This window comes from Rissa tridactyla, chromosome 2 (genome assembly GCF_028500815.1).
Source record: "Rissa tridactyla isolate bRisTri1 chromosome 2, bRisTri1.patW.cur.20221130, whole genome shotgun sequence".
NCBI classification, from domain to species: Eukaryota; Metazoa; Chordata; class Aves; order Charadriiformes; family Laridae; genus Rissa; species Rissa tridactyla.
In genome coordinates this window covers 116,820,206-116,846,153 of record NC_071467.1, presented here as the reverse complement: position 1 = coordinate 116,846,153, position 25,948 = coordinate 116,820,206, and the positions used below count along the sequence as shown (strand labels likewise).

The 25,948-nt window shown below is 42.7% G+C and overlaps 1 protein-coding gene across 15 annotated transcripts in view; it reads left to right on the top strand.

Moving 5' to 3' along the window:
* Positions 1–25,948, top strand: part of ARPP21 (cAMP regulated phosphoprotein 21) — a 200,057-nt gene that overhangs the window by 172,183 nt on the left and 1,926 nt on the right. For all 15 annotated transcript variants that reach the window (XM_054190877.1, XM_054190879.1, XM_054190882.1 and 12 more), the window contains one exon: positions 25,748–25,899. In XM_054190877.1, coding sequence (XP_054046852.1) covers positions 25,748–25,899 — 152 coding nt within the window. The remainder of the gene's footprint in view (positions 1–25,747; positions 25,900–25,948) is intronic.

Sequence of the window (25,948 nt, the reverse complement as noted above, 5' to 3'; positions counted from 1 at the left end):
GAGCAAGAAACTTGTTGCTAGGAGACGTAGCTAGCAGTAGCAGTGGGTTTGTAGGGCATTGTCCAAAGTCATGTTGAGTCCTGAACACCGATCCCGCTAATTTCGGGGAGATACCATATGTCTGCAGTGAACCATATTTACACTTCCATGGTGGAAGCTTCGCAGTGGTAAAGACTCTTCAACTTTTGTCCGTTCTGTCCATGTGTCAGTAGTGAGCTATGGAGTGTTTCCAGACTAAACGGAGGAGATTTCTTTGTTTTATAAAATGTAAAAAAGAAATGTAATGTGTAATTGCCCACGCACTGCTTTTTTCTTCTGTGCAAATTTGAGACTGACCAAAAGGCTACAAAAGCTGACACAATATGCTTCAATTTGACAGAAGTTAATAAAAGGAAGTGTAGCTTGTACTTTTTTTTTCCCCCCTTTCCCCCCCCTTTGTTGTATTTGTTACATTATAAGGAAGAAAGTGGACATACAGAGCTAATCATGTTTCTTAAGAGTTGTAGTCAGGTGAGTGGTAGGACCCAGTCTTTCAAGTACTCAAACAAACCAATTTTCTGACTGGAGCCTGGAGGAGAGCACAGTTACTTCAGTTTCTGTCTTCTCATTCTACTCCGTTCTGATTAGTATGTTATATGAGTTTATAGTGTTATTTGAAATGCATTAGGCAGCTCATTTGTGCTATAATATGTCCCATTGTGTAAATACAGAATGATATGATTTATTGGAGGAACGGGTGTGGGCACATGGAAATACAGTTTGCCTTAGAGAGTTGTTTCTAATTGACTAGTAAAATGCTGTTTCCAAGTAGGCTATAATTAATCAGCAAGAACTCTTTTCCTGAGTTTCCTCCTGTAAATGAACAGACTCAGCACATCCATCAAGTAGAAACTGAGAAAATGAGAGGGGAAATAGCCTGAGTCTCCAGCGAGCAAAGTGGTTGTATTGCCGTGAAGCAACCCCAGCAGGGCGCTCTGCTGAGTAATCCCAACATTGGCTTTGAAAAGAAATCCTGAATTTCTCATTTCTGGTAGGTTTGTTAAAGTTTTAATACACTTGCAGTGGCTACTGTGTCCCAAGAAGGAGGCTGAGGAGAGTCAGGAAGAACGATGACACAAAAAATGGGCTGGTAAACCAAAATGTTTCTCTGGTACCTCCTTAAGTGGTCTCACACATTCTCTCTCATCTTTTCATTATGTTGTGTTGTGCAGGTGCATTTGTAGTTACTGTAATAGCTCTAATCACGCTGAGCTCACTAAGCACAAAAGTGAATGTCAAAAACTTGTGTTGAATATGCATTTTACAGCAGCACTGTTACAGTGCTGGAGATATTTCATCGGGAGATGGTAAAACAAGTGATGTTTAAGTCGGGAGAGGTTTAATCGGGAGGTGAAACAAGTGATAACCCAGTTTTTAGAATACATGTAGTCGTTTGAAAATGTCAGTACGTTTTGATCATCAGAAGCGTGATCTAGCTTGTTTTTTGCATGTAGGAGGTAGGACTTCACTGTGCATGCTACGCTGGTGATGGAACAGTGGTGGATATTGGTAGATCTGCTGTGCAGGTGGTTGATTTCGGACGCTGCTTTAATAGATTCAAGAATATCTAATGTATGTTCTTGTTCAGCAATTTGGGAATGAGATTCATTTTTTAATACCTGAAAGTCAGAGGACTCCCATTGTTTAGTGCAAGGTCCGTACAGGTTGCTGGTTAGAGAAGGATATTTGCAAGGAAGACGGGGCTTCCTGGATGTGGAAAAGAGGAGAATGTTTGGGTATCCATCGCAGGAATCAGCCCTGAGAACACCACCTGCTTAATTTGTGCGAGTTGACTTCTCTTGAAAAATATTAAGAACCAGCTTGTTGGAATGAAACCCAGAAGCCCAACAGTTAGATGGGCTTGTGCGTATAATTTCATAGTTTTGGATGTGCTGTAAACGAGCAAAAGCCATAATGTTCCAAATTGTTGTTCAGTTCCTTAGGTTAAGGTCATGTGTCATGTCTTTCTGGTGCTTCTAAAACCATTCATTTCCAAGAATGCTCATGAGTCGCTTAAGAAACTGCCTCATTGCTGCACAGTGAAGGTACTAAAAGCACTCAATTTCAAGATGCAGTGCATCAAATGAATTTTTACCTTTGCTTAAAAAGCGGCTGCATAAGCATTATCTATTGATTTCTAGTGTCTAAAGAAGGACAGAACTAAGAGGAAGATACTGAGTCTGTCCTTTTTAAAACCTTATTTCTCTAAACACCTGCAATTTCTACAACTCACTGTATATATCATACTAGAAACACGGCCTGTGGGCTACTGGCATCCTTGGGAGGAATTGTGTTGGCCCCGAGAGCTGCCCCTTGTTGCATGAACGTTGGGGACTTCCTCATACCAGCAACTCAATCTTGTTTAAAAAGTAATTAAGATTTTTTTTTTTTCTTGGAAACAATTTTGTGAGGTTAAGAGCAGTCACTATATGATAGAAGGAAAGGTGAAATAGTGAAGGCTTATTGAAATAGTTCCCCCAATTTTCATGTGAAGCCCAGCTGTTCCCTTTGGCTTGTCCTTTTTTTCCCCCTGCAGTGGAGCAGTGGGCCGCTGAAGCGCATGCTTACATCCATTTCTATTCAGGTAATCATTTCAGGGATATGAATCCCATCTTGCTCGGTAGGACTTGCTTACGTGTTTAAAATGCTTTCCTGTTATAAGGATTATTTCTTTTCCTTATCTGAGGCAAAAGCATGAGCAGAACTGAGCATTGCTGCTTCCTAAGGGAGAGCGGATTCTGTTCTGATCCCAATTGACCAGCAGTTGATTTCTTAACATCTTCAACACCCGTGCTTTGGGATACCTCAAGACCAGATAAGTTTGTGTGGAGCTTTTTTTCCTGTTTATTTTTCAGTGTGCTTTTTGTCAGTCTGTTTCTTTCCAAAGATGAACATCCTTGATATGATTAACAAAAGTCCTCCAGGTGTGATTTCTGAGCATGAGGAGAACGTGCATAGGCAGGTACATTCTTCCTCATATGATTAAACAAGGAGGAAAGAAAACTTACGGCTTCAAGCACCATCTCTCCTCAGGGCAGGAGGTTAACATTTGACAAGAAGAACACCCTTTTGAGGTGTCCCAGCAAAAGCAGGTGCAGGTTTCATCAAGGCCTGATCTTTTGAAATTCACTTTGCCTACTCAGCGTACTTCTCACGGGATTTTTCCCACAACTCAAAAACATCTACATCTGTGTAAGGGCTGAGGTGAAGTCTTTATAATAAACTGTCAAGCTCAAAACCATTTTGAAGTCCTGCTGTGGTTCACGTGGAAACGTGAAGATGAGAAATTCTGCTGGGAGGCACTTCAGCAATTTATTATTATGTAATTAAGTACTACATCTCATTCATACATGCCTAAGTCGCTGGAATTAAGGTTGTAGGGGCTACTTTTGCATTGCCTTTTCCTGATTTCTGAATATTAACTGTGCCACCCTGGTTCTTTCAGAGGCTATACGGACACAAATGCGTTGATTTGTGTTTCATTTTTAAAAACCTGGAATGTGTGACCCCTTAAGGCAATGCAGCTGTAGCCATGCAATGACAGACTTCTCACGGTTTTCAGTGCTTGCAATTCATTTTGGGGGCCTGCTTGACTCTGTATAGGTGTCTTTGTGTGGTTTGCTCCAGATTTATTTCTCAAGTTTTTTCTTACAGGTCATGCCTCCCTAGCTTTAGGAATAACTGCAGCTCCCTGTTGAAGGGTCCTTCAGTAGTGAATCTGCTGTGATCGCACTGTGGAAGAGGGGGGCTGGTGTGAAAAGAGCCTTGGGGCGGTGTGGTACTTCTCTTTACTTTAGACCTTGACCTGCTGGCATGAGCTGACATTTGGTAGAGTTGCATCTACACAGACCATCCTGCACCATCAGATTTTTTTTTTATTTGTATGCAGGACTTGGGAGAGAACAGTGCTGCATGACTAAAGGGTATTTAGGTTTTCCATCCTGACCGCTTCAGCCTTTGGTCTGAAAAAACAGATTATTATCTACTGAGCTAGAATTTATTTATGTTTTGGCAGTACAAGAATATAGAGCCTTAACAAAGAGATACTGGTTGTCCTCGCTTAAGCAATAATATTGATCCCAAGAAGATGGAGAAGCTTTTGTCTTCTTGTTACAAAAGATTGTTATATTGACATAACAGAAACTGAAAATTTGAACATAACATAGGGGGGAATTTTCCTTTCATTTGACGGGCAACGTTGCAAAAAAACGCTTTACAGTTACTAGGCTATAAAAGCAGGTGGTAAAATACTCTCAGCTTTTATACAGTATTTACCTTTTATGGCAGTTTTCCAGAACCACTGTCTTAGGCCTGGGAATCCTGCTGCAATTTTCCTCGGAGACCTAAGGAGCCTGACGTATATGGAGCATTTCCAGTTTTCATGTTAACTTGTTGTTTGTGTTGCCATAGTTAAGGAGCCCTGGAGTTGAGCCATGGCTAGATATGATCGAACACCTAGCAAAAAGGAGCGGGGCTGAGGGGGACTGTGTGCTTCAGCAAGTTTCCGAGCAGTATGGAGAAAATGGGGAAAGGGAGACAGCAAGGAGCAGCAGATGGCAAGAGCAGAGACCGCCTTACCTCCTTTCCTTTCGACGGTGCTCTCTGTTTAGTGTTTTTCTTGCAGAGAGAGTCATGAAATCGTAAGTCCTTCACACTCGCTGTGCTACAAGGTGCTGGTTTTTGTTCTGTAATGAGATCTCGGAGGCCCAGGAGACCATTCTTGTTCTCCCTTTGGAAGAAAAATGAACTGCCGCCGCAGCAGCTAGGCTGGCTGCTGTGGCCGGAGAGCCTGTGCAGCACGCGGAACCCGGGAAGCTGTCAGGGGAGATGGAGCAATAGTTTTCCAGTAAATTGGGCTGTTCAGACAAAGTGGCATTCGTGCCCACACGGAGAAGTTGGCCTTCCAAGGGAAATGTCCCGGAAGACATTCTGAAGACTGCAACATAGAAATGGGTGTTTGGGAAGGAAGGAGATTTGGAACCTAATTAAGAGTGAAATTTTCCAGGGAATAGGGCAAAAAGTGAATGTTTTCTGGGTTAGGTGGTGTGGGAGGAATAGAAATAAACATTTTCTGGTCAGTTTTACTGCCCTGATTGCTGGGATGCTGTGAGGGTTATTTCATTGCTTTGGGATGACAAACGTGGGCAGGTGATGGGGTCGGGAAGGGTATTCTTATTTCTTCTGTCATTGAAAACAAATCAGGGGCTATGGCGATTAATCCTAATGCCTCCTGCCCAGTTTGCAGTAGAGAAGGGAGAATCCTTCCCCTGCTCAGAGGTCAAGTTTATCAGAATATTTCTAGTCTTTTGGTAAGGTAGAATTTGAGGGATGCTGCAAACACACTCCATTATTTAAGTAACAAATGTAAATCTGAAGGGTATAGACAAGAAGATGACAGGGGAGGAGTGACTTCCTTGTTACAGCTTTAATGTTCAAGTTGTTATTGAAAAAACAAAAATGTTCCCATTCTTCTCCCTTGCTTGAAGAAATCTATTTCTGCCTTGTACTTTTATTAAGTGCTGTAAAAAAAACCCCACATAATTACAGTGTACTAAACTAATTCTTTTACACTGCATTGAGCTTAAAATAATGTTGAATCCATATTTCCATTAGCTAGCAATGAAAAAACTATTAAGAACAACACTTAACATACAATCAATTCAATTCCTGCAAATGTCTCTAAAGAAGAATGGTGCTGCAGAGCCGTAAATAAATGGCAGCGATAGCCTGTCCTGTGCTGTAATATCTGTACTACTGAGAATTTCCATTCAAGGAAAAAATGTTTGTTCTTCTAATCATTAGATTAAAGCTACAAAAATAGATAAAGGGACGGGTTTAAAAAGGTGCAAAGCTCTTCTTTCCCATATGCTTCAGAGAAATTAGGAAAATAACTACTAAGTTTTGCCACTTTTGCATTTGCTCCAAGTCTTTCTTCATCTGTAGAGAAAGTGTTTAGCTAGCCTACTTTTAAAGTCTCAATCTGTATATATGTGTTTTATACCATTTCAGTTACAATGTCACTGGGGCATTTTTCATGCAGAGACTGCAAATACAGAAACATGATCCTCAGGCATTTACTGGCATAAACTCAAGAAATGGCCAACTTCCTCTAAAAAGTTACACGAACTCATTCTATAAGTATGCAGTATGTCTGAGGTCCTCAGGTTATATGGTAATGGGTATCATAGAAACAGATAGATATTCATTATCACTTCCCAAGGGAGTGTTTTGGATTAAACAGAAGTTAAAAATGCCCAGCAGAAACAAATTCTTTGTTACATGTGCTTTATCTTTTGGATATGAGCCGATTACAGTATAATTGCTGATAAACTTCTTTCGATGCACAGCAAGATGTAACTGCTTTGGCCAAGTCATTAATTTCTCTTTGTTACTCTTAATTTACGAGCTGTAAAGATACAAAGATGTGCTTCCTAGTGTGTAAAAATGGGAGGATTGTCATAATTGGAGGCAGATACAATTTGTTAAACTTTCCCTGTTAGTACGAGAAGAGTCTGCTGCATGGCTCTCCATGGCAGTAGCAAGGGACACGTTCTCTTCAGAGGACACCCTCTGAAGTCCAGGTTGACTGTGAAGTCAGTTTTGGTCTATGCTAGTATGTCAGAGGGTAGAATTTAGCCCCAAGTGTCTTAAAACAAATTTTCAGTGTTTTTACAGTAGTAAAATGTTGCTGTGGGAGAGACTTTGGCCTCATGCTTTTTCTGTGCTCCTTTTCCAGTGCTGCTCTGAGCCATGGGAAGAGCCTGGCTCTTACTGCAGGTTTGAACTGGTGTGACCAGTGAACAAGTATGCCCAGTAATTTGCTTCCCTTGCAGAAGTGATGATACAGGTGTCGGCATGGCCCTGGTGACCACCATATGGCCAAGTCTCCGTCTCATTTTGGATATTAGCACAGCTAAACATGGCAACACTTGGGTCACTTTACCAGTCCTGTTGAAGGTGGACAGCCTGTAGGTCTGCAGCCCTTAATTTGCTTCAGTGCCTACGACCTGGAAGCAAGAGGCAGTTATTTTCCAGGTTCCACCTAAAAGGTAGGATCTAAACTGTGACCTTCTGTGCCAAACTTTGTTCCAGAGCCAATTTGTAAACGCTTTGTATGTCAACTTCGGCTGGGAAGTCCCAGTCACTCTCACCATTGTAACGTTATCTTCCAAAAAGCCAATGAAAATACAGCTTTGATGTGTTTCTCTAGGTGCTCAGATGCTGTTGCATGTGAGGTATTATCATGAAAACCACATTATCACAGTAATTCAGGGCCTTCGGGCATCTGATGTTGCCAATTGCCTTCAGTTCTTGCTGGTATGTAATTTATCACTGGCGTGGCCTACCCTGCTAAAATGCGCCCTTTGTGGGCAGAGGCGAAGCTAATATACTTTCAAAGTGTATTTGAATTGCTTCAATAAATCACTGCTGTCACTGTGAGCAGTTTTATCACTTGCCAGAACAATATGTTATCTTCATGCTTTATAGTCTTGATACTATTCTGGACTTTTAGTTGTGTAAATTGTAATGCATCATAACTTATTTTATCAAATGAATTTGAACAGCCCTGATTTTTTACATTTTTTTTTTTAAAAAAAAAAAAAGGAAACTTTGCCTTGATCTGTAAAGAGGACAGCACTTTTATGGGATGCGTTTTATGGTAGTAATTATTTTTTTTATTATTATTATTAATTAACTCTAAGAACATTTGCAGTTTGTTTTCAATTTGTTAATTTTCATTCTTTTTAAGCAGCTCATGCGGCTGGGGTAGCTTCGTTTTGTAGCTCGTTTCCTCTCCTGCTCTGCTTTGCAACAGGAGGAGCAGCTACGCAGCCATCCAGGGCCATGGAGGCTCTGCAATGAGTAGAACAGTGGGGAGATGCAGGAGCCTCCCTGCCTCATTATTTTTTTTTTTTATTTTTATTTGCTGTCTGTGCAGAATATTCGCCAAAGTAATCAACTGTGTAGATTTAAAATAAATAAAAAAACTCCTCAAATCCGGAAAGGAGTTGCAGACAAGCCTTCCTACCTGAGACCTGCAGGGTAGCTTAACAGGGAAGTCACAAGTAGTTAATTGTGCCTAAGGCATAATTAATTCCTTCATCTGGGGGTCCTTCCCCTGAATCATAGAAAACAGCTGGGAGCATGAGGATGCTCGGAGCTGTGATGTGGAGCCCAGGCTCAGGCGTGGGCTGGGGAGAGGGAAAGTTGTGTCTCGGCAGCCAGACCTGCTCTCCTGGACAAGGACCAACCGTGCTCGTGCCGTCTGCTTGCTCTCGCCCCGTCCCAGGTGCCCCACCAGAGGCAGGTTCCTGGTAAGGTCACTCTAAGCTCTAGACAGACACAAGCTCATCCATCATATTTTTCTTCTCCTGCCACGGTGGTAGATCTGTTTGAGTGTGACCTGTGGACATGCTTCCAGACCTTGCTGTTACTTGGGAAGCTCTTTGCAACAGGAGCCTCTCCTCAGCTCTCCTTTCTCAGGGATGCTCTGATGTTAAATGCACTGTTTCCAGGACAGCCAGTAAAACGTCTCCTTTTTATGGCCATGCCTAAAATACCAGTGAATATTTATGAACCAATTTGCCATGGCTTCTTCTATGATGGGGAAAAAAAGTGCTTTTCTTTTAATTGATGCAATAGCTCATTCCAGAATATGAGAATAAGGTCTATAAAGTAGTCAGTTTTTATAATTAGAAAATTATTTATTTGCAGCAGATATATTTGCTAAAATGTGAAGATTGTATTCATCTGGTTTTTAGTTTGAAGAAGTTATGCTAATTGTTTAAAATTAAACAATGGCTCTATTGTAAGGGAAAATTTATAGGTGTAGATCGAGTTCCTTGTCGTGAGGAGTAGTCTAAAGGTGTGACTTACATTTGTCCTTTTTCAGTTACAGAAGTTAGTGTTTATTCTCAAGGTTTGCACTCAGAACAAGCAGTAGTTGCTAAAGAACATTTTGCAGATGTGTTTGCAGATCCTGTGATTTTCTCTTTTCAAAGATTTTAGCTACACAGACATTTTCAGCAGATTGGCTAGGCACATCAGCTACCACTTCAGAAATGCATGTTGTAAATTTTACATGGAGAGACATTTCTGGCAGCTGCTTTGCAGTTTGACTTTGAGCAGCCCCAGAAGTAGTACATGAAATCAGTTACCCCATCCAGACCACGTAAGCAAGAAACAAGTATTTTAGCTTAAGGTTGACTTGGATGATGGTGCTGCATTAAATTCAGTGGTGGCATGTATAGGAATGCATACATACCCCTGCCCACGCGCATAGATCATTTCACAGGATCAGAGGAGCTAGGGTTGGAGGATACTTCTGTTTCTGTGGAAAAAAACACCAAGAAACCTGCTTTTCCCACGGAAGACATCTGTCCCACCTCAGCTGAGCCTGGGGAGCTGTCAGTTGCTTTTTAGCAAGCATGGCAAAGCCTTTGCAAACCCTTCCAGGTGAATTTCCAAGTTCCCGTTCGTATTGGTTTGCTGGCAAAGCTCTGATTTGCAGAGACCTGTGGTTAAGACTTGTGCTCTGGCAAATGACTTCGACTATGCCCTCTTCCTCACCTTCCTGCCAGTATTGGCAGACTTTGGGCTCTGGGAATTCAGCCCTACCCTTGCAGGTGCTGACAGAACAAAGAACCATCTTTTTTGAATCAGAGTAGAGTTCTTCATCCAACTGAAAATTTTTCAATGCTCTGTATGTAAGTTAGCAAATTCAGCACTTGGAGGCCTCTTCATGTTATATATTGTGTTGGAGATCAGTTGTTTTTCCATTGACTTTATCAACTGCGTGTCTAGCACTTCTCAGCACTGCTGGATTTCAAAATGTCTCATGAAGAAGTCACCCCTCAAAACCTTATTTAACAGATGAGAAAACTAATATGCAGAAAGGAGAGGTAATGCACTCAGGGTGTACTTTGTCCCAGGCAAGCAAAAAGCTATCAATATTTATGGTGCTTGCAAGGAAAAAGTTCTGCTGCTGGCTCTCAAATCTACCTTGACCACGCACCCAGGCTGATCTTCAGTATTTATGCTGAGTAGAAGACTCCATATGTTTATGGTCTTTATTGTGCATTTTCCATAGCTCTGAATGCTTAGCTAGCATTGCTCACGAGTTCAGACTTTGCAAATACCTTCGGCCGTGAAGACTGTAAATACAGCTTTGCTGGGGTTGCAAACTATTAAAAGGGTGCCGTTTTAGCCATTTGCCGTGGCAGCAAATGCTCCATGGCAGCTCTGCCCCAGTGATTTCCGAGAGCGGGCATGGCCCTGGGGAGACCCAGAGCAGACAAAGCACAAACATTCAGGAGACTTTCCTAGGTTTAAATTGGTGCTATGCTTCCTTTTTTTTTTTTTTTTTTTTTTTTTTTTGCTAATGGAAGTAAATTTTGCATCATTTACAGTTGCGGGGTTGCAAATACCTTGAGAAGGGAGATAAGGGGATCAGGACTGATCCTATGGGTTTCACAGTGCAAGTCTGCATGCAGTGCTCTTGCTTGACAGATCAGCCCTTTGGGGCCGTTGCGCTGGTTGGGTTAGCCAAATACCCTGGGCAATGATAACACCGGACCAGCCATAGCAGGATTTTGTCCAACTGACTAATGTGCTCTGCAGTGAAAGCTGGAGATGAGCAAGGGCAAGGAGAGGTTTATTTCCACACAGCTGAATTAAACCATGCTCTGGCTGAACATTTTGACATCTGCTGACCACAGGCCTGATTCCAGGTTTGCTCGAGCCCACGGAAAAACCGCCACTAGCGTGAGGGAGGCAAGGACTGGCAGAGTGACATCTGTCCGTGTCCCAAGCACCGCTGTCAGCCTGTTGGCCAACTTGTCAGAGACTTGGCAATCAATGTAGAAACCAAGGAGCCTCTTCTGAAGCCACCTCCATCCTCCCTCTCCCCTTTCTCTTTCTCCCGCTCTCTTTGGGCCGAGGTTTCTTGGCGCAGCTGTGCAGAAAAGCTTGTCACTTGCTGCTGACAGTGTCGTATCTGTTCATTTATTTTGTGAATACACAAGGAACTTGTGTCTCCACGTGTTTAGTGCTCTTGTTTTCAAAAGTACCACTTAGCCCTTTTTTAGAAAAGGCAAAGGTGAAAGTTTACATCCACCGTGCATTCCCCCTTTTTCTTTTCTTAAAAGAAATTTCTTTTCATAAAAAATGTAGTTCATATTATTTTGCCCACCCAATGCAAGAGTTGAAAATATCTTTGCCTGTGATACAGAGATAAGCGTGCTTTGCAAATTTAGCTGCCTGATTTATCAAAAGAGTATGAATGCAAATTTATCAAAACTGTATGAATGAGTTATTTTGCAGATTCCCTGGCCAATTAAAACAAAAAAATCCTCAAATTCCTTTGAAAGGAGATGATCCTTCTCCCCCCTCAAGGCAAGCCAAAAGATGAAATAAAAGCTTTAAATTGACTATGGACAATTAAACTGTTTCATTTCATTTAAAATACCTTCTAAACTTAAATCGAACAAAATTTTTCAAGTCTTAGAGATTGTTAGTGTTCTGTTTGGAATGTCAAAAGGGAATGTTTTTACTTTTTCAGACATCTTTGGCTTTTACTCTCTTATTCCCTCCTTTGTAGGATGAATAATTTGGCCGCAGGTGGAGCTAACCAGGCACTGGAGCAACCACCTCTGTAGATTTTGCTGTTCACCTCCTTCCAAGAAAAAGGTTTAGTTGGAAGATACAGCCCAGTTTTAGTGCAGTAATCTGATGTATTGCTTTTGTACCTATGGCAGAATTGCAATCGACGTTTGCAGTGATACAGAACAGAGTGGATGCCTAGAACAGAGACTGATACAAAGTATGTGTAGGTGCTTTACATGTCTTTTGCCTTGTACTTCAAGGGGTAATGGGGATGGAGGGTCTTAATGATAACAATTGCTTTAGTAGCAGAAAAGGCCTAACCCAATTTCCTTAACAGCTCTTTTTAATTAAGAAAGACAAGAGAAGTAAACTAGGGTCCACTAGTAAACTAGAAGAGTTTAATTGCAAGGTAAACATGACTGGGAGCACTCTGCCTGTGCCACAGAGGTGAAGTAGGTTAAATTCATCCCTTGTTGCCATTTGGTTTATTATTTGCCAGTATCGCTTGGTACGCAGCCAATGCTTAGTCTCATGGCACTTTCATATGTGTACATATATGTGCATTGGGCCATGCGTGGATGCAGGCACAGCCCCATCTTGCCCCACTTTCCAGCTTGTTGATCAAGCACAGTGGCTGCGCAAAAGGAGAGTTGAGAAATTATTCGATTTCGTATATTGTAGAAATGAATTTTATTGGAATGGAGCCTCTTTTTCCTGGTCAGGTTTCTCAGAAAGCTTTTAAGGGATGCTAAGAGTAAATGTGTCGGTATCCCTGCCATTGGAGATCCCTTCCTTCAAGGGGCTGAGTTCCCTGGCCTCAGTCCAGGAGTGTATTCAAGCCTGTAAATCATTGCTCTGAAATCAAGAAATTGCCTGATATGCTTAAAAGTTAAGCAAATGCTTAAGGGCTCCGCTGTATTGGGGCCAGAGTAATCGCTGTGTTGCAGGCGAGTGCTTCTAATACGGTGTAAAGCCGGTTAAAGTTGATTGCTAACCCCAATAGTCTTTGGATTACGTTCTGCATGGGCGCACTTGGAAAAGATGAGATTTTTGCAGTTGGACCCATATGGGCAGACATATGCTCCATCAAAGTCCTGTTGGCTTCAGTATCATCCTTGCGTCTGTTCGCATCTAGCTGGAGGATGTAGACCGTAACTTGCTGTGCCCTTATGTTATAGGTAAATAAATAAGCGTAAGTCTTTTTGCTTAGTAATTTGATATATTAACCTATAGATGTATGCAGAAGCAGCGAGGAGGAAGAGTGCCGTCAGGCAGTGTCCGTGCCTTTGTTGCAGATGGTATTTACAATTGGTGTTGCGTTTATGAAAACTCTCCTTGAGGCTGAGCCACAAAACAAAGCCCAGCTTGTGAGGGTGAAAAGCGTAGATCATTAGTGAGAACGTATGCTGCTAGCGGTAATTTACTGCATTCTGCTGCCCTCAGTAAAATGCAACACAGTATGGTGAACTGTGTATCACCAGCACGCTTCCTCCAATACATGGGATGTGGGCAGGAGCCTGTGCCTGAAGCTGCGTGGAAGCAAACGGTGTGGCAGAAGCAGTGAGAGCACGTGGACCATCATCTCTGTGACTGTGCTGGTGAGCGGCAGCCCGCCCGAGCGCTCCCTGCTCAGGATGGGTCTCTAAGCACTAGTCCTCTCTGAGGCAGTGCGCGGAGATGTTGGTGTATTTTCCATGAAAGTTTTGTGCAGATCTGCTGTTTTTCTCTGGGCAAGTTATTTCTCCTGGGTGCTTATTTTTCTGTCTCCAGCTGTCTTGTCTGTTGAAGAACATGCCATCTTCAGTGCAGGGACTGCAGCTATTTGAAGTTTGCACGGTGGCTGGCATGGGGGAGGTTCACCCTGGGCTGGTGCTTGCAGATATTTCAGCCATACCAAGAGCAAAGTTATAGATCAATACGTGGGGGGTTAACACTTTGTTTGCTCAGACCCGCTGTTACTTATTTGGGGGCAATCTAGAAAATCCAAATAGTGTAATGTAGAGATGAACCTGCTAAAATGCAGTGACTCCGTGGGTTCACAGCTTGCGTCGAAAATCTGATCCTGCTGGTTTTGTATTTGTTCGTTTTGGGGATCGCACTTAATTTTGCTTGGGTGGCTAGCTGTCCCGTTGCACACAGTTCTGATGGATTTTCTAACAAAAACGATGGATGTTGCAAATAATCGTTACGCTGTGGCCAGGAACTGCTTTGTATAACCATGCAAACACAGACACGGGTACATATAGGGGAGTATTAGACAGGGTGCTGTTCATCTGATGAACTACATTGACTTCACCATATGTGCTTCCAGCGAAGGCTTCACCCACCTCCTGCTTTGCTTTGCTTTGGATTCAGCACAGAGCAGTTGTGCAGTCAATTTGCATAGCCTAACTGATGATCAGTAACTTGGGCATTTATTGTTATTTTCCCATATCTCGAGCCCTGTCACTCATGTCTGCAGGTACTTTTGGCTGGAAATACCAGCTGTAAGTCTGCTGCCCTTGGGAAGGCCAGGCTTGTTGCACTCAGTGAGGAAAATGATCATATTGCCACCTGACTCGGGTGAAGAAATCATTCCGATGCAATCGCAAAGAGAAATCTCTCTAGTGGACCGTCTTGAGTTGATGTTACTTGACTGTTTTCATTATTTATACGAACTCTCCTGGGCAGCCTTGTGTTGGACCGCTGCATCACGCAATCTGGAGTTATCACGTGCATCCCGCCGTTAAAGCTGGTGGTTAGGTTAGAACTCAGTGGTTGCAACGAACGGGCTGCTATTTAACTTTTTTAGCTCTGCATTTTATCCGATATTTGTTTTCAGTGATACAGATACGTGTGTGTGTTTATGCAGGCAAAGAGTTAAGTCAGTGCCAATTATTTTTAATAAGGGTTTGAATTTATACCAAGTTTAAGTTTGCGCTAACTACAGTATTGATATTCCTGCCCTGAAGTACAGGAAGCTACCATTTCGCATTAAAAATATTCCCATGTGAAAACGAATACATTTGTAACAAAGGTTACATCTTGCAATTCTGCAAAGTACAGTTTTCTGGGTAGAGAGATGAGAGAAGAGCAGTTTGTTCTTGCAGTCTTCAGCCAAAAATGGTGTTTGGGTTTTTTTTCCTGAAAGTAATAGTAATAAAATAGTTAATCGTATGCTTCATTGCTGCACAGTTGACTGTAAATCTTAGCTTTAAAGAAAATTCATTTTTTTCTGCAAGAACGTACGGACACTTTGTCTCTAAATTCAGCAGAATCCTGAATGTAATGTTATGTACTCATTCTAAATGAAGACCCTCTATAATGTTTTGTTGGCAAGGGCTTCTCTTAGGAAGCCACTTTGAAATGTGAGGCAAGACCTACAGCAGGTCATATACCAAAGGAATCTTACCATCAACAGCTAATGAGTTTTTACATCAGTGTTTTAGTTGTATAATAGCCATTCAAAAATCCTGTAAAGAGGAACCGCAGCAGACTACAGCAGTATAACAGTCTATGGCCATAGTAAGGGCTATGACTAGATTTGCGTGTTTTGGTCTTTAAGCAGTAAAGCAACCCACAAATTCTCCAGAACAATCTGTTGGCCTGCCCATGGTTCTGTGTTAACTCCCGTTAATGTCAGCGGGACTGGTGGGCAGGAGCTGAGAGCAGGCGGCTTGTACTTGGTTTTTCCCTGGCGCTATTTGGGACCTCCCTGACGTCTCGAGAACCGCACACCAGCTTGCAACACGTGCTTTCGGTGGCTTAGCTCTGCGGGGATGAGAAGGCTTCACCCCTCTCAGAATAATGTTTTCCAGGTCCTGCAGTACCCTCCCTGCAGGCACCTCGGCTGGCTTTGGGCATCTACACCGCTCCAGTGGGAACCCCGGCTCATCGTCCTGGCCAAAGGGAAATGCTTTCCAAAGCCCATCTCCCCAAAACTGTCGAGCCTGTTCACGTGACTCCATGGATTAACTTAGTTCAAAAGCATAAAATACTTTCCTCCTCTCTCTGTATCACCTGTGTTATTTGCTGGCTGAGTTACTTTTTTTTTTTTTTTTTTCGGTCTCCAATAAAATGCAGAAGCTTCAGATTACCAAAACAGCTGCACATGCTTTGTCTGTGTTAACGCATTTAAGTCAGGCTCCAGGGTCTGGGTAAGTGCCAAGATCCCAGATCAGCTGCTTTACCGGAATTATGCCGCTGTAACGGAGCCCTGCATTATTGTGTTGCAATTATTTTGGCTTGCAGCTGGCTGTTCCCTCTATATTTTTACTGAAGTGAGATAAAAGGATTTTGTCTTAAAAATAGAATTTTCTTTTCTGACTCTTACAGAAGCTTTGAGTTACATACCGTGTCTGTAAGAGGTGCCCCTCGGTTTATCTTCAGATTTATCTACAAGGAGAAAAGCCAATAAGTTTTGTCATAGTTTTTGAAGAACGGGAACAGTGCTAAATGGTCTCAAAACATAAAATAAAAGTATATTGAAAAGATAATAAATGATTAAAGTGTCATGTAATAACCTGGTTTTAGGTTCTCAGCAAGAACAGGTTTATTTTCAGTATCGAGCCACTTACCAGTAGCAAGTTGTTTTTAAAGCTGTCCCTATAATTTGGAAATCCTTTGTGTAGACAGGTAAAAGAATAGATAGATTTTAAACTGAAGAAAAATGATCCCCCAACCTTGAAGCTCCTATACTTGTATCTATTCAAGCTCTCTTTGGTGCCTATTTATATACATTTCTTGTCAAATAACAGCTTTCTCAGGTTCGCCTGTTGATAGTAAACTGAATGCAATCATTTATCTTTGAACTGTTCAACTGTGCCCTTCCTCATGTTCTTGTTAATAATGCCAGGTCTCCCAGGAGCGCTCTCACGCAATTTTATCACATAAGCTTTTTGTTTGACCTTACCTGCTGTTCCCCTGGAAGACGGGGAGGAGGGCGGGGGCGGGGGGGGGGGCGAGCCAAAATGTCAGCCTGCCTTAATTAAAATTTTAGTCTCAGAAGATGTTACAGTATGTGATTTCATTAGGTGTATAATGAAAGTATTTAATCATACCGCTTATTTGTCTGGGCCTTCTTACTTGGTAGCGAGGTCACTGAGTTTTAAAACAACTCTTTTAAGGTGTGGAAAAGTAAGCGAGGGGTGGGTGTGCATCCATAAGTGATTCTTAAATTCATTGTATCCATGATTTTGCATGTTTGCCCTAAAGGTAGTTGCTAGGATGATGAAGTAGAAGGCTCTAAATAACAGTTCGGTGCTCTTCGCGGAAACAGTTTCGCCCCACGGGACAGTGAGCATGCATATAGATGGTTTCTAAAAGATTTCTTTGTCTCCAGCAGTTGGAACTTGGCATCATAGAGAAAAGGTGAAAGAAAATGTAATGGGTGTTTCTTTGGTACTGATGTGTAAGAAGTCAGTACCAAATCTCTAAATCTCGCGTGTGATATGCAGCGTTATTTTCATCGTTTCTCATCAGCATAATCTAAACCACCATGACGGGAGGCTTTCTACCACCCAGATGAGGCCATTAGTTTTAAGCAGCGACTACTCTTGAGGAAAAGCCCCTGCGCAAAGCACCATCTCTTAGCATTTGTAAACGCGTACCTTATTCCGGTTTACATAGGACAAGCAGACTTAAAAAATACATTTGTCAGGCCCTGACCCTGCACATCTTTTGAACTGGGAGGGTTTGCATCACTAGGGGAGTTGTGTTAATCCCCTATTTATTTTTTTTTTCCTGTTTTGTTAGCAGCCAAGAAGCGCCCCCGCTTGGCAGTGTTGTGTACTCTGTGCTTTGGGTTTCTTCCAGCCCCCAGGGTTAGGAGACAAGTAAAACTATGATTCCATATAGCTTTTTGAGGAAGAATAAATGAAGAGGACAAGGAGGGGCATAGATAAAGACAGATCCTGCTCTCGCAGTTGGACAAAGCTAGCCAGATGGGGGATTTCAGAGCTGTTAGCCAGAAAAAAAAATTCTTGTGTATCGGAGTATCTTCATCAGCAGTTTTTACCAAATCCGACAAATAAGTCACTCTGAAATAATGCAAAATTGCAGCAGATTTACAAATTTGATTTCTTCTTCTTCTGAAGCTGGACGAAGATGTTTTTGCACTATTGATTTAGTGGCATTGGTAGCTTTGTAAACCAGAGAGAGAAAGGAGGAGGGGAGGACAGACAAGCTGTCCTCTAACCAGTATTTTTTGTCTTTCTCTTGTGATAATAAATCTTGCTGTCTCGTATCTCTGATGGATATACATCTTGCTGAGCTCCTTAATGCAGTTGAATATGGCTCCTTCTCTGTGGGTCTGCCAGCAAATGTGGCTGTTGATCTGTTACCAGGTTCGGGAAGCATGAATATGCTCTTAGCAAAGCTACGGCCAATTTAGGGACCAGGGAGCTCCGATTCTGGCAGCAATTATGTGTTGAGACTCTTAAGTTCAAAAACCTGTGGTTTTATAACCCCAGCTCTGCAGAGAATTATTCGAGTCACTGTCATTGTAATCAGTTTAGGAATATATTTACGGTGTTACGTGTTTTCACTGAATGTAACTGGAGTGCCATTAGCTAAAATAGCTAAAAATCATTTTGATCTCGCACAATTTGAAAGAATTGATGTCATTAGTTTTGAATTTTGAAAACCACACTAGTGTAATACCCCATGGGTTCCCCTGCAAGCTGTACTGCTGGGGTGGGATGTGCTTTTACCTGAAATGAAAGAAGCCAAACCATAAGTCACTTACATGAAAAGGCTTCTCTTGTTTTTGAGGGTCTGAGCCTGTGGAGTGCCGTGGGGAGAGGACTCTGTGTGCTGCTGTGCTTACTGGCACATGTGCACAGTAACCTGTGGTTACTGGCACATGTGTGTTAGAAGTCACCTCATACCTCCAATTTACCGGTTGCTTCTTAAAACTCCTTTATTTCAGGCGTAGGTATTGGTTTTTTTCCTTTGTATGTGTGTGAAAAGTAAATAACATAATTGCATGGTCTTATATTTTGAGGGGAAAGAGATAGATTTTTAGCATTAAGCTAGTATGTGTTTGTCCTTCTAGCTCACATGGTATCCAGTTCACACCCATAAATTATCTGTGATGCCTGCAAGTGGAAAACAAAGCCCCAATATCTTCCTAGGTCAAGACATTTTTATGAGTATTGCAGAGAGAAAGCAGACACAGTAGGAGCGGATTGATCAACTGCAGCAGATTTGGTTTGCAGCATGCCTTGGATTTTAAATCCAAGCTTAAACTACAAAATTGTTTACAAAGTGTTTTGTATTCCAGCTGCACAAGTTGCAGTTTAAATCTTCAGACTCACACAGAAAATGACACACCAGCGGGGAGACATTAATTAGTGTGTCTTCTGTGGGATTCTTCCAAACTGCAGACAGTTTGGGGTGAGACTAAAATCAAAATCAGCTTAAATTTATAGCTTAATTTTGTATTTTTCATGAGACTTTTAGTCCTTCATTTGCGGTGAAGCTGGCCAGGTAATGACCAACTGCATTAAAAAAACCCAAACCCACCAATTTCCTCATCAGCCACCCAAATCTAACGCATAAAGGTGGGACACAAGAAGCCAGTCTGAGCACAACGCCTTGGAGCAGATCTCCTCTAGAGCGAGCAGTATATGGGGAGATTTTGTAGCTGGCAATTACGATGTTCATGTAGGAGGTGAAACATCTGGTTGCAATCCAGCGCCTGGGTATCCCATGCGAGGTAAGGAGCATCAGCTTGAGGGACGGACAGACCCCTGTAGCAGGGAGGGCTTTGTTCTGGCTGCTGGAAACCCCTTGCCTCAAATTCCTGCTCTCCCTTGTGCTGGGAAGGGATTTCAGTGTGCACCTCCCACAGCTTGGCCAACTGTCATAAACGCAAATGGTTCCCCAACCTGGCTTCCTTTCCTCATATTTTACAGATAACATTTAGGGTCTGTTTGAGAATCAAAGGTTCTTTGTGTCGAGACACAGTGTTTGATCTTGCTGAACTGCTTGCTTTATTTTTTTCCTTCCTTCCAGTTTTGGGATGGACCAGCCCAGAGGTCTTGGCAAATAAGTGAATTGCCAAATGTACTGATGTGTGCATGACTGAATCGTGGGTTTACAATGACATTCCTTCTTCTCTGATTAGTAACTTATTGGGGGCATTGTAACTTTCTATGATTGTAGAGTAAAAGCTACATCCAGCCACTTTAATACTTTACCCATAGCTTATTTTAAAAAGGAAAACATAGCCTGGCAAAATTGTGGGAATAGAGCCCAATCATATTCCTCAGCCTACAAAACCTAGTCAGCGCTACTCCAGAGAGGGCAAGGTAAACGAAAGTAGGCCAGAAATAGCCTTTTCCAATATCCACCGTACACAGGTGAGCTCTGCTTGTGGAGTGAATTGGGTGGCGTTGCCAGTATGTGATCAAAGGGAGGAGAGACCGGGAAGAGGGTCCTGTCTCACATGCAAAAGATTAGTCCTTTTCCTTGGAAGATAGGAAGAGTGTTAAGAGCTAACTGCCTAACATTTTCCTAAATATTTCAAGTCTGGAACGTGCAATTTAATGCTCCGACTAATCCTGGTCACAGAGCACACTCTAATCATATCTTTATTCCCAGAACAACTTCTCAAACTGATGAATATTTTCTAGCAAGCTGTCCATCCTAGTTTTAGAGGTTTCAGGTGATAGCAAATGTGCTTCCTCTCTGGGTAAACAGCGCCCTTGTTAATTATAAGGTCTGCTGAAACTTTAAATTTTATTTCTAATCTTGAAAAGTTCTAGATTTGTCTTGCAACCGTGTCATTTTATTATACCATTTTCTATTCTGTTTAAGAACTATCTACCAGCAGATACCTCTTTGTCTTTTGAATAAATTGAGCAGAGTGAGCTCGTTAGGTCTCCCAGGAAAAGGTGCACTTTCTGACCTCAGTTCATTTTTGTAGTTCTCAGCCCCTATCAGTTTTGGGGGAGTCTTCTGCAAATGTAACCCCCCGCAGCGAGCACACACCACTTGGGTGCAGAATCTGCTGTTACACTGTTTTCAGTACATCACAGGGTCTTCCCTTGTGTTCGTGCCCAGAGGTGGTGCTCGCTCCCCTTGGCTCTTCCGCGGGAGCTCAAACTCAGTCTCTTCCCGGTGCTCCTGGTGGCAGTTGCAGCAGAGTCTGAGCTGGTCTATACGGGGGGGGCACCAGAAAAGCACTGCAGTAGTTGCAGAGGGGGCAGGAGCATGACCAGATGTGTGTGGGATTGCACTTAGCCCAGTTAGCCATGCTGAGGTTTCCCTTTTGAATTTTTTGGGGCCTTTTCTTGTCTAAGCCGCTGCAGTGTGTTGCCAAGGTACCTGCATTTTGGGTTTGCTGGTGGCAACGGATCAGCTTCTCCCAGCACTACACTGGGCGAAGCGGGAAGGGAGCAGGTGAGCTCTCAAAGCACTTCACACCAAAACCACTGTGTATTTCTGCATTTGCATCGGAGGGGCTTAGGTGCAAGGAGTCTGTTCACGTGGTAAGAGTACAATAAGATTTGCAGACTTGTGCCAGACTGTCGCACTCATCAGCTGAAGTGCTGATCACTCTTTACCCGGAGTGCTGATACACATATTAAAAAGCTATCTTGCTAATACCTGCTTCCAATCTAAAATGAGCAATGAAAGTCCCTCCAAACGTGGATGTGCTGTTCATGAAGGGATGTATGCTGAGGCCAGCAGAGCACCAAACATGCTTTCGTTACAGCTCTGGGTGACATTACTGGCGGAGGTGTAAGACCACTGCATTTTGTCTTTTGAGCTCTGTAGCCTCATTAAGAAATTAAAACGTTTGTGGTTCTTTCACACAGTCTTTCTCCCCCTGGGATGTTTAAGTTAGCTGACTGTCAGCATGGTGGTGTAGGCTGCCAAGGTTCAGAGAATTACCTTGATGGTATGACGGCCTCTTCCATTTCAGCTGCAATCCAAGGCTCATTTTTCCTCTGAGGCATTCATTGAAATTCTGTGCACGATTTGTTCCTCTGGTTGTTTAACAATGTCTCTCATGTTTGCCCTGATTTAAAAAAATCCTCCTTTGTAGCAGAGATAACATAGAGCAGGATGATATAATTGCAGTAAAGAGGCCCTGGAGCTTGCAGTAATAGGATGGTTCATCTGATGTGTACTGCCATTAAAAATAACCCACGTATGTATGTTCTCAGGGGACAGTAAAGAGGCTTTTAAGGATTACACTTTATGTAGTATGAAAGCTAATGAGCGAAAGAGCAAGCATGAAGAAAACTATTGCCGCAGAAAGCACGGTGCCTCTTCCTGTTCTCACTATTTCCTGACGCCTGTGTAGCTCCAAAACATCCACCCCTGCCCAGCAATGCATGGCTTTTTATGTGCGGCGGTTGGTTCCCAAGACTTGGAGGACACTGTATTATTTTCATTTCATTGAAAAATAAATGGCATGTCAAAAGCGTGGTAGGGCTGAGTCAAGGATTGAAACTGCTGTGCGTGTACAAAATAAATAATGTTGGGGGAATAACGATCTCTGATAGTCTGTGCCCTCAAAAAAAAAAAAAAAGATTTGCTGGAGTGATACAGTTTCACAAACATTGCTGAAAGGTCGATATATTAAGACTATCAGTTATGCCAAGTCGCAATTCTCCCATCTCCATTCTTTTCCTGGCCAGTGCGCAAAAACATATGAAGACATCAACGTACGGTAAACACTGAAGGATCCATTTCAAATGTTACGTGGCATGCAGAGGCAGAGTTGCAGAATTTGGCCTGCAGAGGTAGGAAATTCAGAGCAGCTGGTTTCTGATACCAGCAACTTCTCGTTCAAGTGGAGTGCCACTTTCTTACCCTTGCATTTGTGCTGAAACAGAAGCCGTCTAGCAGAACGGACTTGGGCTTCTTTGTTTTTTCACAGCATTTTCCTCTTACTTATAGAGCTTGTTGTAGATAAAGAAATTCATTCACCTTTTAATGCTCTGTACTCCGTCTGCACTGTTGGAGTATATTTTTGCACCTTGTCAGGTTTTTATGTTCAATGGAATAGATGAACCTGCATCTTTCTTCATATATTTAACATAGTAAAGGGTCAGGCTTCGCTGTCAGGTAAAGTGAAGTGGCTTCACTTGAGCTGCAGAGCCTTGAAGAGGATGCTGGTGTTTGACCAAATGCTGTACTGGGGTTCTGCGGCAAGGTCTGACATCCGTAACTTCACGGTATTCCAAAGGGTACCAATCATAAAAAAGAAGTCCGTGAATACTAAGTGAGGGGAAGATGACAGCCAGCATCTTTGCGAGGACACAAGCAGGCCAGTACCTTCTTAAACATCCCTGTTTCCACCTACAAGTCAAGGGAGCAAATGGTCAAGAGACCACAGTACCTCCTTTTGCGCCAAAGAAGTGACTTCAATTCCCTTAACAGCAAAGAAGGTTCAGGAGAGACTGCGGTCAGATTCTTACGTTAATACCTCTTTCCTCCTATGTAATCACATTGGAAGTGTGTTAGAGTGCATGTGAAGTATTTTTCTGTTTGTATTGTGTGGTCAGAGTGTTGTAAAGGGTTCACAGAGGGAGTAGCAAAGAGGTCTTCTGACTCTCGGGGGTGTGAGCAGGACTCTGCATGTTGGGACAGGGGTGAAGGGTGCACATGCCCTGTCGTTAGGAGAAATGGCTGAAGCCCTTGAAGAGTAATAAGATTGTTAAAATAATAATCCATAGTCTGGTGGGCCTCAGCTCTTAACCCGTCCCCTTTTTGTATTCCTACACCTAAAACTGGGAGTGGTTGTGCCATGTACTAAGTAGCGTTTGCTAACACAGAGGAGATTTTCAGGGCAGAGTTACATGTTATTGTAATACCTTCACGAGATGATGCCTCCATGTTCAGCATAGAGGTAGATACTTAGCCATTTCCGTAACTTTTTGTTTCAGTTTGATAGCCATGTATTGGGCAATAAATTTGTTGTATTTGGAGAATATGGAACACAAAGCTGAGGTGAAGAGACCGCTGTATGTTCCAACATAGAGCAGAGTATCAGCAGTAGTCTGACTAAAAGTCATGGTAATGCAATTGTATTTACTAGAGATAACAGGAGGCCTTCTCTCTACTTGACCCCAGTGGCATCTGTCTCCATGAAGCACGAGACCACCACCCTGTGCCACTGCGTCATGCTCTAACTCTGCGATCCCAGATCCAATGTTTGATGGCATTCCCCAGCTTAGTGTCACTTGATCCCTGGCCCACCATCAATCTTTCGTTTATTACAACACCTGGGACTTACTTTGACAACCGCAAATGACATGAGATGAATTATCTAGTGCTGCTTCCGCTGTCAGTTGACTCTTCTCTGCTTAAACTTCCAGTCTCGCAAATACCAGAATAGTAGTGCTAAATTTTTTATTTCTGTCCTTTCTCTCCCCAACTACCCCCCCCCACCCGCCAATTGATATACAGGAGCAGAAGAGGACTTGCAATTTTATGATTGCTGTATAAGCCTTCTGTAAACTCAGTTACAGTACTTCTGATGTTGGTAATTTTTGTGACTGAAAAATATGCTGACGCTGTGTTTGTGCACAGTAAAAGAGCAAATTTGAATGTATAATAATCTGGTGCATTTGGGAGATGTTTGATGCTATATCCCAGCCAAGTTAATCACTCACGGAATTAATTTTTTTTTTTATTTTGCTCAGTTCACTGGAGACGTTAATCTCATATCTGTGAAAAGGCATCTTTAATGCCAAAAAATTGATCAGAGATACCTGACATTTCTCTGGCATCAGAAAAGATTTTGAAGCAGAGCTATCAGTTGAGAATAGACCAGCAGAAACAGAAACATTCGTTACTTTATTTTTCTTACATAATGAAGAAATACCCAGGTGATGATTTCCAATTCGTGAAGTATATTGAACCGTGTACTGTATTCATGAATATAAATTAAGCAGACGTGACACACATTTTTCTATAAAAATAACACAGCGTTGTTCCTTCTGATAATTCTTCTTTGCCCGAAATATGCTTATTCTGAGAACATCACTACAGAGTTAATAGTGCACTGCATAACTGCATGTTAAAAAATATGAGTGCTAAAGGGCATAGAATGTCTTAAGGAGAAATTATTCATAGATTTATAATGACTGTGGCTGGCTGCGTTTTTCAAGGACAGGAACTTTCTGCATCTGCCTTTCCTTTTGCGCTTTTTCAGCAAAATCCTTCATCTCTAAACAGGAGCCTCACCCAGCCGGCCCACTGCCATCTATCCAGGCTCGGTCTCAGGCTGGGTCATGTTGCTGCCAAGCAGCGTACCGCTCGCACTTCGCTTCCCATCCACGCCCCCGCCCCATTAGCAGCTTTGCCCGCCTGATCATCCAGATTATTCCCATGCCTCGGTTAGTCCTAGAGGAGCCGTCCCAGCAGAAAACCTGCGGTGTTGTTGTGCCTTCGAACACAGAGCCAATCACAGGCTGAAACGGAAGCATCAGCGTCTCATCCCATTGTAGTCACTTGTGTGTCAGCAGTGTTCCCACCCAGCAACGGGGAGGACCAGACGCTCCCTAATGCATGATTTTCCTCTTTTGCTGAACACAAAACTAGTAGGGTGGAACATGACCCTTAATATGGCCCAATCGCATAAAAAGCCTTGCCAGTGTGTATTCAGATGTTCTTCTTGATTAAATAAAGCCTTGCCTGTTTACATCGTGCTAGGGAGCTGCATTACAAGAAAGGTAAGAGGGTCAGATAAGAAACGTGACCTGAAAGAAAACTAACAGATTATACTGTGAAGGCCAAATACTGGTGTCCTTGAAGCCGGTGGGAGCTTTGCCTCTGAGGGAGTAGCCAGAAGCCAGTAGCACCCTGTGTCTGTCCAGGGCGTTACAATCCTGCGCTGCATCCCTCAAGGTGGTCTCTGCCGCAGGGTTGAGGAGCATGAGGAAAGCGTGCTGCCCACTCACGTTAGTCTGCCGGGGCTGTCAACTCACAGCATTTTGTTTATTCCCCTTCAATTTTTCACTTCCAGTAATGCTGCTCTAGAAATAGAGCAACGTTTTGACGAACGCAGGGTGAAATGATGGGATCATTTGCTGTTCCTGAGATCAGCGTTAATTTTGCCCCTACAAATGACAGGGTAGTTGAAGACGTCTTTTTTTTCTTCCAGGTTACCAGGCTGTCCTGCCGAACCAGCAGCAGGGGTTCCAGGGTCTTATGGGAATGCAGCAGCCGCCCCAAAGCCAGAACCTGATGAATAATCAACAGGGAAATCAGGTGCAAGGCATGATGGTGCAGTATCCAGCCATGTCGTCTTATCAGGTACTTGGGAACCCTAAAGAAAGACTGCTGTTCTTGGAGAGTGCTTAAT